Genomic DNA, 12125 nt, shown 5'->3' on the forward strand with positions numbered 1-12125 from the left:
CCAAAATATTTCTCAGATCTTTTGTTCATTAACGTTTTGACAAATTGCTCTATGAAGAAAACGGTTTTATGTGGTGTGGAGCCTCCATGCAAGCCAAAATTAGGTCTTAAGAACATAAATTCAGAGCATTGATTGGCTCCAAATTTACTTTTTACTTTCTGCAACTTTTTTTTTTATTAAAAAAAGAGAAGTATGTGCACATATGCATTTTTAGGCGTATCAGAGACAGAAAACAGTTACTGTGTGTTCCATGTTTTGTCATCACCCATTTGTGTGGTCTGTCAGTGCAAGCAGGTGGTTGCAATACGATGAGCATTTGGGATGACAGGCAGATTTTAACTGCTACTGCATGAGTCTTTTCTTCCTATGACTTCCCTGGCTGTGGTCTATAATTCAGTAGCTTACAGAAAACCCACCAGACAAAAGACAAATTTTGTAACAATAAAATATAAAGGAATATGTTAGAAGATAATAGAGATTTTTTTCTTAGAGCTTTTCTCTAGGTTTTCTCAGGAGCACGTTACTCTCTAGAAAAAAATCCAGTAGTGCCTGGAAAAAAAAAAGCCCTGTGATTTTGCTAGTTTAACAGCAATGTGTTAAAAAGCTTTGCAAGTAATTCCCACAAAATTAAATAATTGTGAAACTTTTTATAAGTTTTGTGATGACTGAGCATGTGGGAGCTCTTCTGCCTGTGTCAAGTGACGACAGTTGCCCAAGAAATGTGAACTGCCAAATGAGTATTCATGAGGCCAGAGAAGAACTGAAATATTTTAAAATAAATGAAAATGGAAAAGCTATTTTGTCCTCCTGAACTTGTTAATGCCTTCTTATTCATATATGAAGGACGAGAAGTAATGGTCATTAAAAATAATGTAATATAAAAATCATGGGTTTTGTCGTTCGTTTTATTTTTTTTTAATTCCACTGCACTCTTGACTGGTAACTCAGCAAGGTCTCATGTGTGACCTAAAATTTAACCAGTGCTTGTTGTACTGTACCTCAAGTGGAGAGTACAATGTGTGTGTTGCTCATGGTATGCACAGGCATTCTAGGAACAGATTTCAGGCATTCATAACATTTTTTTTTTCTGCTTCTAATTTTTTTTTAAATTGGTCTTTGACTCTGAATCAATATAAACATCAGCCACTTCTTAAAGGATATGATTTAGCCTGCATGTGGTTACAATTGTTCTCATCTGTGGGAAAAAAACACAATCATGCTGAGGCACCTCTGAAAAAAATTCACATAGATTAAGCCTGCTCCCAAATTGCAGCATTTTTCTAATGACAAAGGAGAAATACTTCCCTCAGAAAGTTTGGTTTAAATAGAGATGGTGTATTCCTGCTCAAAATTTAGATGATTATTTAAAGAGTTCTTACTAAACCCCTTAACATGAAACTTTTTTTCAGTGTATTTGTTTCTTCTCTTGATATCACCATCTTCTAGGCTTTCAGCTCATGCTTTTTCTGCTGTGAAAATATGAATGTATTTTAAAACGCAAATATAATATTGCCCATTTCTGTAGTCTTTTTAATGTATAGTTCAGTGCATCTATAAAAAGAAAAGTGAATAAGAAGCTAAAAAAAAGTCAATCTTGTTTTGCTAACTGCAGATAAAAAATATGTCCTGCCTTGCATTTAATTTTCAAAATAACTATAATTTTGGGAAGAATTATGTCTGTACTCTGAAATGATTTTTTTCTTTGACAGACTGTTACAGAAAAGCACAAGATGAATGTACCTGAAACCATGAATGAAGTTCTCGATATGTCTGATGACGAAGGTATTAAAAACCCCTCTTTCTTATTTTTCAGTCTTTTGCTGTTGTAAGAAATGTTTGTTTAAAAAAAAACAATGAAACAGTACAGTATTAGTTGGATACGTCTTTGCACATTAGTTACTGTTTTACGTTGATTGTTTTGTTGACGCATTCATACTCTATGCTTTTATTTAATTATTTTGTTTATTTAAATCATGCAGTTCGTAAAGCCAATGCCCCTGAAATACTCAGTGATGCTGAATATTTGTCAGATGTTGAAGAAGGTATTTGTGCATTTTTGTATTGCAGTGATATTTAACTTAAGCCTCTTCCTTCTATTTCATCTATCTGAAAATTAATCCTTTCAAATAATTTTATTATTATCCCACTAACAATAATTTCTGCTTTACAATTAAGAATGCTTGGAAAAATTCTTTGAGCTATTCCTGATAATACTCTAATTTTTTCTGAATGTCTTACTTCCAATTTTTTAATCAAATTACCCCCAGTTTCCTGGAATAGTCCTTTTGCTGCTGCTTCTATAAAGCAGAGAATTGTTTTATTATTGTAACTGAAAAAAATAAATATAGGATAAAAGGGTCAAATATCAAAACATATTGGATTAAATAACTGATAGTGAAAGTAATTGCAGAACAAATGATTTTTTCGTTGGGTTTTGGTTTTTTTTTGATTCTGATGTGGATTAAACTCTGAAATGGTTGATTTACATTGATAGTGGACACTTAGCCTGGAAAGAAGTATTTTCAGGGTGAGGTTTTTTTTGTTTGTTCTGGGGTTTTTTTTATGTGTATAACATTTCAGTCATGATATGTGGTAAAACCACATCAGACTACTTTTGTCCTTAATATAAGAGGATGCTGCATTGGACTCAACATGTTGGCATTTGTTAGGATTAAGAAAGTAGTTTGTAGCTGAGACTTCATCTGTATCATCCTGCAAAGTGATGTTGAAATCTGTGAGAGCAGCAATAAAACCCTCTGTTTTCAGCACCTTTAATAAGTCTCTGGAGCTATTGGCACTAGCAACCTGCCTGTCCCAGCTCACTCCTCAGTGCTGGGCAGGCTTGACATGGCTTCAGTGGTCCTTAAGTATTTAAAAGTCCTTTGGCAGTTGCTTCCCTCCCCTATATCAGCATCCCCTGTTAGGTCAGACCTTTCCTGGTTTGGATGTGCAGGAGTCCATGAGGGTTTCACCAGGAACTGCAGGTTTCCAGAGGCCATGGCAGGATTAGGTTCCCAGTGGCATTTTTAAACAGGAAGGTCTTGAGGTGATGAAGAGGATGACAGTGTCCTGAAGGCTTTTTTGTGTGTCCCAATTCACTTGCATTAGAGCTGCAGTTTTTTCTTCTCTAGTAGGAGAACAAGTGACTGGGTTAAATTTTCTTGTGCTTCCCTAGTTTATCTCTAGTGATATATTTACTTTTAATTTTCATAGCATTTAAGCAGTAAGGTGTAAAAGCTATTTAGCTAAGTTCATCGTGTGCAGCTTTTGTTTAATTTGTGCATTGAGGCTTTTGGTTTGTTTTCAGTTTGTCATTGTGTTCCCATTGCTGCAGTTCCAACTGGATAGTGTTCTTACCCTACACCTGTGTTTTACAAATAGCTCTCTTAGGCTATTGTACTGCTCAAAATACTGTATTGTTTTAACTGACTGGAACCCTGATGCATAACAGTGTTAGTTAATGGAGCAGTGACTACCGCCGTATCCCATGGCACAGCATGTGGTGAGGTACAGATGAGAAACACTCCTGTATGGAATCTGAACTTTAGAACCAAAGATGTAAAACGTGTCTTTTAATATACAGGATCATTTGTTAAGGCCAAATGCAAAGCCTGCCAGGATGTGTGAGATCTGTGGTAGGTTTTTAGAGTCACTGACTCTCAGTTTAACTAAAAACAAACCAAACGAAAAATTAAGAATGCAGGTAATACAATCAATTCCTTGCCTAGAGACTGTTCTGCACCCTTGTTGTTACTAAGGGAGCCAAGAGACTGGTTTATATATAACAGGGTCATTTTCCAACCAAACACTGAAAGGGAGTGCTCAAATCAAGTGATAGGTATTTTATTAATCTATGCTGAAGCATTCCACTGTGCAAGACATGCGCCGAATTACTGGCTTTGAGGTAATAACCACTGCCTGTCTCTCTTTCCTGACTTGCACATCTGTAAAGACAATATACCGATGCCCATCCCCACAGCTTCTCAGTGTTGATAGGGTATTTACATATAATGCATCCACTTATGCTGTGGAAATTAGTATGCTCAAGATGGTAATGCACGCTGACAAATCTTATAGCCAGGGAGCTGATTTCCAGGCGAGAGCAGGGCACAAATTTACCACCCATATCCGAGCTCTCCCTCACTTGGCTAACGTTGATGTCATCAGCCAAAACTCTTCAGCAAGAGTAACTTGTTCAATGATTTCTTAATATGCGACAATCCTCAAGGTTTCTCTCATAAGAGCAATTGAAGCCTTGGAAAGTGGAGTCTCAGAGCTCAGAGACAAATGTCAGGAAACTATTTCCTTGCATTTATGTCTTGCTGTGCCCACTAAATTAGTATTTACAGAGCAATTGTTTAATTTTTCTTCCCTGCTGAGGACAGTTTGGTTTGGAGTCAGACTGGTTGAGAGGACAGACCTTTTCTTCCTTTTCCTAGACTACTCTAGCAATTCTGCCCAAATGAGGTTAAGTGCTGGGAAACTGCTACACCACAAAAAAGAAATGGTGTTTTTTTTGAAAGATGAGAACATGATTTTGTGGGGAAAAAAAATGAAGGCACATCTCTGTATATAGCAGAAAGTTTGTAGAAGAATATAGAGCAATTCTGATGCACACTGAACATATGCTCTGCTTTTATTTTTAAAGAGATTGCAAATCTTATAAATGTGAAACCTGAGACTGCAAGAACCAGGTCTTCCCTCTTACTGCCTCCAGATGTGAGCTTGCACCCCACACCCTGTGTAGCTGCTGGGAGCCCCAGCGGTGCATCCCGTGGCCACGGGGCTGGTGGGGAGCCAGGAATAGGCCATGCTGAAGCACACCCCAAGCTGTCTGCCGGAGGCCTGGAAGGAACCCCCTCGCATACCCAGCTTTGGGGCATCCCTCTGGGTGCGTGCAAGAGCTTTGAGCTGGTGGAGGAAGCTGAAGCCCTGCTGCAGCTGCCACAAGCCAGCAATGAGCTCTGTCACAACAGCCCCTGCAAAAGCTGCCACTGCTGTTTTGGAGGCGAAGGGACAGCAAGCGATGGAAGCTGATACAAAGAGGGGTGAGACTATGTGAGCAGTGAAGAGAAAAAATCCAAACCAAAAAACAGTTTAGGTGTTGAGAATTTAGGCAGTCATCATTGTTGGAGAAATACTTATTGTCGAGCTTTTTTTTTTTTTTTTTTTGTCTTCAGTAGATAACAAACTTTTGGGTGTAAATAAGGACACTGTTTTAAATCCATTTAATGGGGATTCCTCTCAGTAGGAGTAAGTATGATGCTAATTAATCCCTGGCAGATTAGACAGATGTCCTAACAAGACATGAGTGTACACTGCCTGATCCCCAATGTAGGTGCTGAGGTACAGCAGTTGAAGTGCTTTTAAGACAGGTAAGGGCATCCCCTTGCATGAAAGTCTGTTATTGATCATTTTAGGATGGGGTGATTTATTATATTTTTATGCTCAGAGTTTCTGAGTTTCTTTGTCTCCATAAAATTTTAGAGACTAATAGAAGTTTCAGGAGTTTGGTATTGGCTTTTCTTGGGAAAAGGTGACAAAGGTCATGAGAGGTATGGAAAAGCTCGGGGAGAAAAGATTAGATAGAGTAGGACTGTCTATCCTAGAAGAAAAAGCTGAATTGAGCGATGGCCTAGAACATATAAAATAGCGGGTGGCAAAGTAAGCAGTAATGCTTGCTGCTTCTCCAGAAAGCCAAGAACATGGGGCATCAGTGAAACCAGCAAGGGGCTGATTCAGCTTAAATTAAAAAGGCTGCACTTCTGCAACAGGTAGTTGAATTGTGACTCCCACATCCGCGTGTGGGGAATGCAAAAAGTTTACAGGAGTTTGAAGTGTAATCGGAAGAATTTAAAAAGTGGGAGGTGGGCAGAACACCTATTCATGACTATACAAACCTCTTGCGGCTTTACAAAATGTGTTCTTAAATCACTGCCAGCTAGAAAAATGTCCCGGAGGACTTCCACTGTTTCATGTTCCTGTATGCTTCTGTGAAGTGTGGCTGCTGTCAGGGACAGAGTATATACTAGGGCTGACAGGCTTTTGCTTTGACCTACTGCCGCTGTTCTTTCCTGGATTTTGAACGGTTTTCTATACTTGTGGTAGCTATGCTTGCTCGCTGTTAACAGGGGCATCATCTTTCTTCAACACATAACACATTATGAAGGGCAGGATGGCAACTGCAGCAAAGCAGTATTGTCGTTCTTTGGTTTTTTTTTTTCATCGGTGCCTCACTTCTTGGGCATTTCTCTATCATTTGTGTTCAGAGGTGAATTTTGTCTTCATTTTTCCATGGAACCTTTCTGCACGAATACAGTATGCTATGAGCAAACACTGTGCTCCTTACCTGAAATGCAGAGGATTAGGCTGTGGCACCTAATTAAACAGAGTGCGGTTGCTGAAACGTGCACCACCCGTTTTGCTCCAGCCTCCCACGATCACAAAACAATGTCTGGAATTCTTTGAAATTACCACTCCTAGATGCAGCTTGTCCTTTGATGAGAACATTTCATCAGAGTGATCATGCTCCAGCTGGATTAGCTGCAGAGCAGGAGAATAGCTAATGTATTTTGCAGCTCAACTGGAATAGCGCTTTATCATTCTCCACCTTGCCTTTGACAAATGATGCTCCTAAAGAAAATGCCTTGTCTGTTCCTTACAGGGGCACAGTGCTCGTCTTCAGGTGGTGTAAGGGCAGAAGTTTCCAAATTTACTTGGCCCGGTTAGCAGCGTCTCAAGGTTGCTCGAATCTCTGACCCTCCCTGGCCACTCTGTCACCTCCCAGGCCACAGTCTGGTTTTGTTTTTTTTTTTTTTCCCCTCAAGCACCTGAATTTTCTCTCGGGACACAAGCAGCCCACGCTGCGGGTGGCGGGGGCAGCCCCCAGACCCCACCGTTGGCACCCACGGAGCAGCCGGGGCTCACCTGGTGCCCGCGGGGAACCCCGGCCCCCGGGCTGCCCCCGGGGCGCGGCGGGAGGCGCCCGGCCCCGGCGAGGGCGGGCGGAGCGCAGCGCCCTTCCCGTAGCCCCGCGCTCCCCGCTCAGCCCCGGGATCAAGTTACAGCAAAACTACACCCTCGCAGCACCCCTATTTACATACAAATAACTGGAGTGCCTGCATTTATGTCACCATTCAGGAGGCTTGCCAAGGGAGGCTGTAATCCAATCAGCAGAAGCTTTAAAGGGATGTCTGAAGAGTGATTAAAAGGGGATTTTTATTTTTTTTTAACCCGTAGTCATTCTTTTTCATTTTGTTTAATATTTGCAAAGAACTTTGATCTGAGTTGAGAGGACAGAGATGCACATGTCCTAAAATACATACGAAGAGATCAAGATGTTAAGAAGATCTCGGTTGTTGTGTGGAAAGCGAATATGACCCACAGGGATTGGTTTGCTTGTGCTGGTTTGGAGATTAACTCTAAATCACTGCTTAAGGACTAATAGGACTAATAGGAATTCTTGGAAACATCAGGGAAAAAAATTCTTATAGACCAGACTGGTGAAAATGGCTTTCCAAAACAGTAAGACTTTTTAAAGTTTAACTTAATATGTAATGTTTCTGTTTCTGGTTTGTTGAATGCTTTCCGGTATATTATGAACATTTTAGCTTTTAAACTGTTACTAAATACTGATTATTGCTGGGCTGGAGGAGAAAGTTGGTCTGTTTGTTTGCCGTTTGCAAAGCAGTAGCTGAAGGGGTATTTTTAGAATTGATTGTTAGTTTAAAACCAGAGCTCGCCTGTGGTTTTCCCGAGTTAAGTGAATGGAAACTAGTCTGAGCTCTTTGAATGAAGTGGGAAACGTGTAGCTGGGCTTGTGGAGTCCCGCACCTTCCGGAACGCGCTGTTAAACTTCTCCGTTGTGCAACTGCTACGCGCCTAAAGCGCGGTCACGACAAAGGCGGCGAGCGTGAACGCAGACAAGTCAGGAGCTTACGGGGAGCTCGCTCTGCTGTGGGCTGCTGAGGGAACCGGGGAGGGGGGAGAAGTCCTACAACCGCAAAAGGCGTATTTTGGACTTGCTCTGTCAATGCAGGAATGTCGTTTCGCATGATGTAATGGCATGCAAATGCTGCTGGCGAGAGCGAGCTGCGCCGTTAACCCTTTGCGGCAGCTGCCCGCCCCTCCGAAGATTTAACTTCGCTCCCTTTCGTTTTCCTAAACAAACTGTTCATCCTCTTCTCTGTCGGTGGCCGCACACGCGGCGCGCCGGGCCGTTCCCGTGGGTCAGCCCCACGGCGCGGTGGGGCCGGGCGCGCGCGCGGGGCGCCAGGCTTTGTCCTCCGCCGCGGGCTGCGCGCCGTGCGGGCCGGCGGCCGCGGGGCGCGGAGCGGCGCCTTTAGGAAAAGCGGCGTTACACAGGCCCCGCTTACATTCGGACTTGCCAAAGTTACTGAGAAATCCCGAAGGTGGAAGGCGGGCCTCTTCTTCTGCTCAGCGTTCGTTCAGGCTTGCTGCGCCGTTCAGTACAGCTGGGCAACACAGCCAAGTATTTGTATTTTTTTTTTTCTTTTTCATACAGAATTAACCTAACTTTACTTTGCCAGCTCAGGTTTTTTGGTAAGGAAAGCAAAAGTGAGGGCAGGGGTGCAAAGTACAGAAGAACCCTTTAGCTTGCTTAAACGATTGAGCAACAGTCATCCCTCGTATAATTTTATTGGGTTTACATCAAGGTGGAGTTTTGCTTCTTACGTTTGCCCCCAATAAAATTACTTTCTCAGGCCCGGTTGGAGGGTGGATAATTGCCGTAGTAGATGGAAAGAGCCTTAGGGAAGGTGGGGGTGACGGGATTGATTCCTTGTCAGCGAGCAGAGAAGGGCGTTACGACTTACTAAGCACGCGAACATTTACAATACATGTAGTTTCTGACTTCAGCCTGGCTTTTGTACTGGCAGGTGAGGATGCAATGACAGGTGATACGGACAAATACCTCGGACCCCAGGATCTGAAAGAGTTGGGAGATGATTCTTTGCCTGCTGAAGGATACATGGGCTTTAGCCTGGGAGCCCGCTCCGCCAGGTATTGTGTTTGCTGTTTCTCGTGTCTGCCTGTCACCACAGTTACAACTTTTTACGAAGCGAGTGCGCTCTTTCACACAAAGCTGGAGTCTGTTTTGAAACAAAGTAGAGGGGGTGTACTTCTGTGGTATAATACCGCGCCTTTAAAGCCTATGTTCGCCGCAGTTTTATTTCATATTCTTTATTCATGTTGGCTTCTTATGGCAATGATACGGAAAACTGACTATTCACTTTTTCTGGTATCTGCTCATGCTCTGAACATCTCCAAAGCACCTCTTTGCTAGCAGTTTGCAACTGGTCTAGAAACTGATCTAGAACAGCCAGCAGAACCAGGTTTCTTTTCACTACTGCTGGCTGGATTGATCCTCACATTAGAGTGTTCCTTAATTGACTAATTTAGCTGAAGAATGTAAATGCCAGAAAAACTGAATGAGAATCATTTTGCTATTTTGGTGCTTTTATTTCTTCAAAGGTACTAGCGAGTAATCCAACCAAGATAGGCAGTATTAAAGAAAAATGCTCCCAAAAATAAAAAATCAGGTGTACCCTAAATTTGTTGTAGGGTTTCATTTGACAGGGAATGGATTACATGTTACAGAAAACAGGTCAAAGTTTCTGTGAACTTGATAAAATATTTTAAACTTTAATAGCTGACTAATGTTGATTTCAACTCAGTTGTTTCTAGATCAACTTTTCGGATTTCATTTTTGAATCTTGCTAAAGCCTGCAATGTACATTGCTCAAAACAATTAAAGCTGTATGAGCAGAGATTACTTCCATAGCTGTGGATTTGCAATGTATTTACTGACAGTTGAATCGTACTGCAGCTAATAATTAAACCTCATAAGCTGAAGCCCTGAGGACTTTTTCCTATGCTGTAGTTTAAAGATCTGTTTTAAAAAGCGAGTTCATTGTCTAACAGCAAATGGCAACTCCTGTAAGGTAAAGCTTAGATGTCTACCCTTCAGTCTTGTTTGTTATGGTTGCATTAGAAATGCAAGCATGCAGTGCAAAGTTGCTCTTTAGTAGTTCCCAGCCATGTTTTGCTTCACCTAAAATATTTAGGTAAGTTAATAATTATTTTATGCGATAATACATTCAGGAGGAATGTCAAAATGTGTTTAGTCCATTAGCTAGAAAATTGGAAAAACGTATTTGAAGGGAGAATCTTACATCTTTGTAAACTTAGTTAGCAAAGCTGACATGCTGCTTTTAAACAGAAGTTGCTGTGAGCAAGGTCATCATGGAGCACTATCAGATGTGGTCAGGTCTGAAGCACCGTGGTGATGGTGGAGAGGGAGTGCGCTTTGGGTGCAGAGCTGGGCACTGGTGCACAGGACCCCTTTTACTCATCACAGTACTCTTCCCGCACATGTCTAAATTCTCACTGTGCAAGTGCGAGAGCAGAATTTCACGGTCAAGATCTGTTAGGTAGATCTGAAGGTTCAACCTCGTGTTACCTTTTCTTTGAGAGAAATCTAATATTCCCATGCTTCTGATTTTAGCAGTGCCATTACTATTTGTTGCTGCGTAACTCATTTTTTACATTGCACATGTTATGCTCAGAGGAGACAAATACAGTGTTTTTCCTGTGAAGTATTTTATTTAGCAAAAAGTGTTCTGTGGATGTATCTTACTACTGATTCTGAGTGTAACATTAAGAAATAAACACATTAAATATATAAGCCATCCAGCCATAACATCTTGCTTTTCCTGTCTGATTCTTTGCTTTCTATTTCTCCTGTTTCTTTTCCACTGTAAATTGCTTTAGTCCAAAAGTCAGGTAAGAAGGCATGGCATCGTGTTACATCTTTCTGCTGCTGCCATTGCTCATCTTCATTTTCTTCGGCATTGGAAAGTGACATGCTTTTATTTTGGGGGAGGGTGGGATCAGCCTTAGAGAATATCCCTCTGCTATAACAAACATAACTTGATTTCTTTATACCCTTTATCATGTAAAAGTCTGCTTAACATATGCCTAGAGTGTATAATTAAGATCCCAGTTCTGCTTCTAGCACAAGGAGGAACGTGTGCTAAGGGACGAGAAAAGTTTGATTAACAACTACAAAACGCATGAAACAAGTTGTAGAGTTTTGAGTCTGAAAAGTGTTGCTAGTTCAAAAGTGTAATATGTTGTTGGATGTTGCTTTTTATTAATTCACATTTTTTACTACTTTATTTTTTGTCACGTAGCAAGCATGTCTAGGCCTGCAGCATGTTTTTAGCACATACCATAATGTATCTTCCAGGGTTAAGTGTAACACACTCCTACGTTGATTTAATTGCAACATATTCAGAGGGATCATAGTTATTTCTGAATAGTCTAACATGCACAAAATAATCCCCAGAGCATTGGAATCTGTATTTAATCATCAATAAGCAAATTTCTTTCTTCTTTCATTTCAAAATTACTATCCTTTTTTCTAACTAAATGAATAACTAGAGTGTTATAACAAAGTTAAAAGTGGTTCAGCCGCAAAAAGAACGACAGCACACAAACCTTACTCATAGTTAAACCTGCTTCAGCAATCTGAGCCATACGGGCAGGTGCTGTAACCTACCCACAGCTTCCCCAGGACCTGCCCTCATGGGTCTCCTTTCAGGATTAGGGTGTGAAGATGTTTATCGAAGTTCATCTAAGTACTTGAATACACTTTTTGGGATTTATTCTAAAGCTATGGCATTACTGCCAAAGCAGTAAACATCTGTTGTGATTTTGCTTATGTATATTGTAGAGAAGGGGATAGTTAATTGTACTCAGATAATTATTATTCCATTTTTTCCCTTGTATTTATTTCACAGATTATGTATATTTTGCCATCTTATGCTATCCCTGGAAGTTGCATGTATTAATTTTTTTATTTTTATTTTTTGTTCATCTCATTGTCATCTGCACTTTCTATGATAAATGGTAAATACAACAGCCTCCGCTCCTTCAGTTCGGATAGGTCCTACACGCTGAACAGAAGTTCTTATGCCCGAGACAGCATGATGATTGAAGAACTGCTGGTACCAGCAAAGGAGCAGGTATGTGCTGCATCTGCCACCAGCTATTCGTGCTTCGTATTTACGATCTGCAGCCCCCAGCTGTGCTTTGCAGAGGCT

The 12125-nt window shown here is 41.1% G+C and overlaps 1 protein-coding gene across 2 annotated transcripts in view; it reads left to right on the forward strand.

The window, feature by feature from the left end:
• Nucleotides 1–12125, forward strand: part of ANK3 (ankyrin 3) — a gene marked incomplete at both ends in the record, with an annotated part of 204765 nt that overhangs the window by 126372 nt on the left and 66268 nt on the right. For both annotated transcript variants that reach the window (XM_082002335.1, XM_082002336.1), the window contains 4 exons: nt 1710–1782; nt 1980–2042; nt 8898–9021; nt 11945–12047. In XM_082002335.1, coding sequence (XP_081858461.1) covers nt 1710–1782; nt 1980–2042; nt 8898–9021; nt 11945–12047 — 363 coding nt within the window. The remainder of the gene's footprint in view (nt 1–1709; nt 1783–1979; nt 2043–8897; nt 9022–11944; nt 12048–12125) is intronic.

This window comes from Phaethon aethereus (assembly GCF_964289735.1).
Source record: "Phaethon aethereus genome assembly, chromosome: 7".
Classification (NCBI taxonomy): Eukaryota; Metazoa; Chordata; class Aves; order Phaethontiformes; family Phaethontidae; genus Phaethon; species Phaethon aethereus.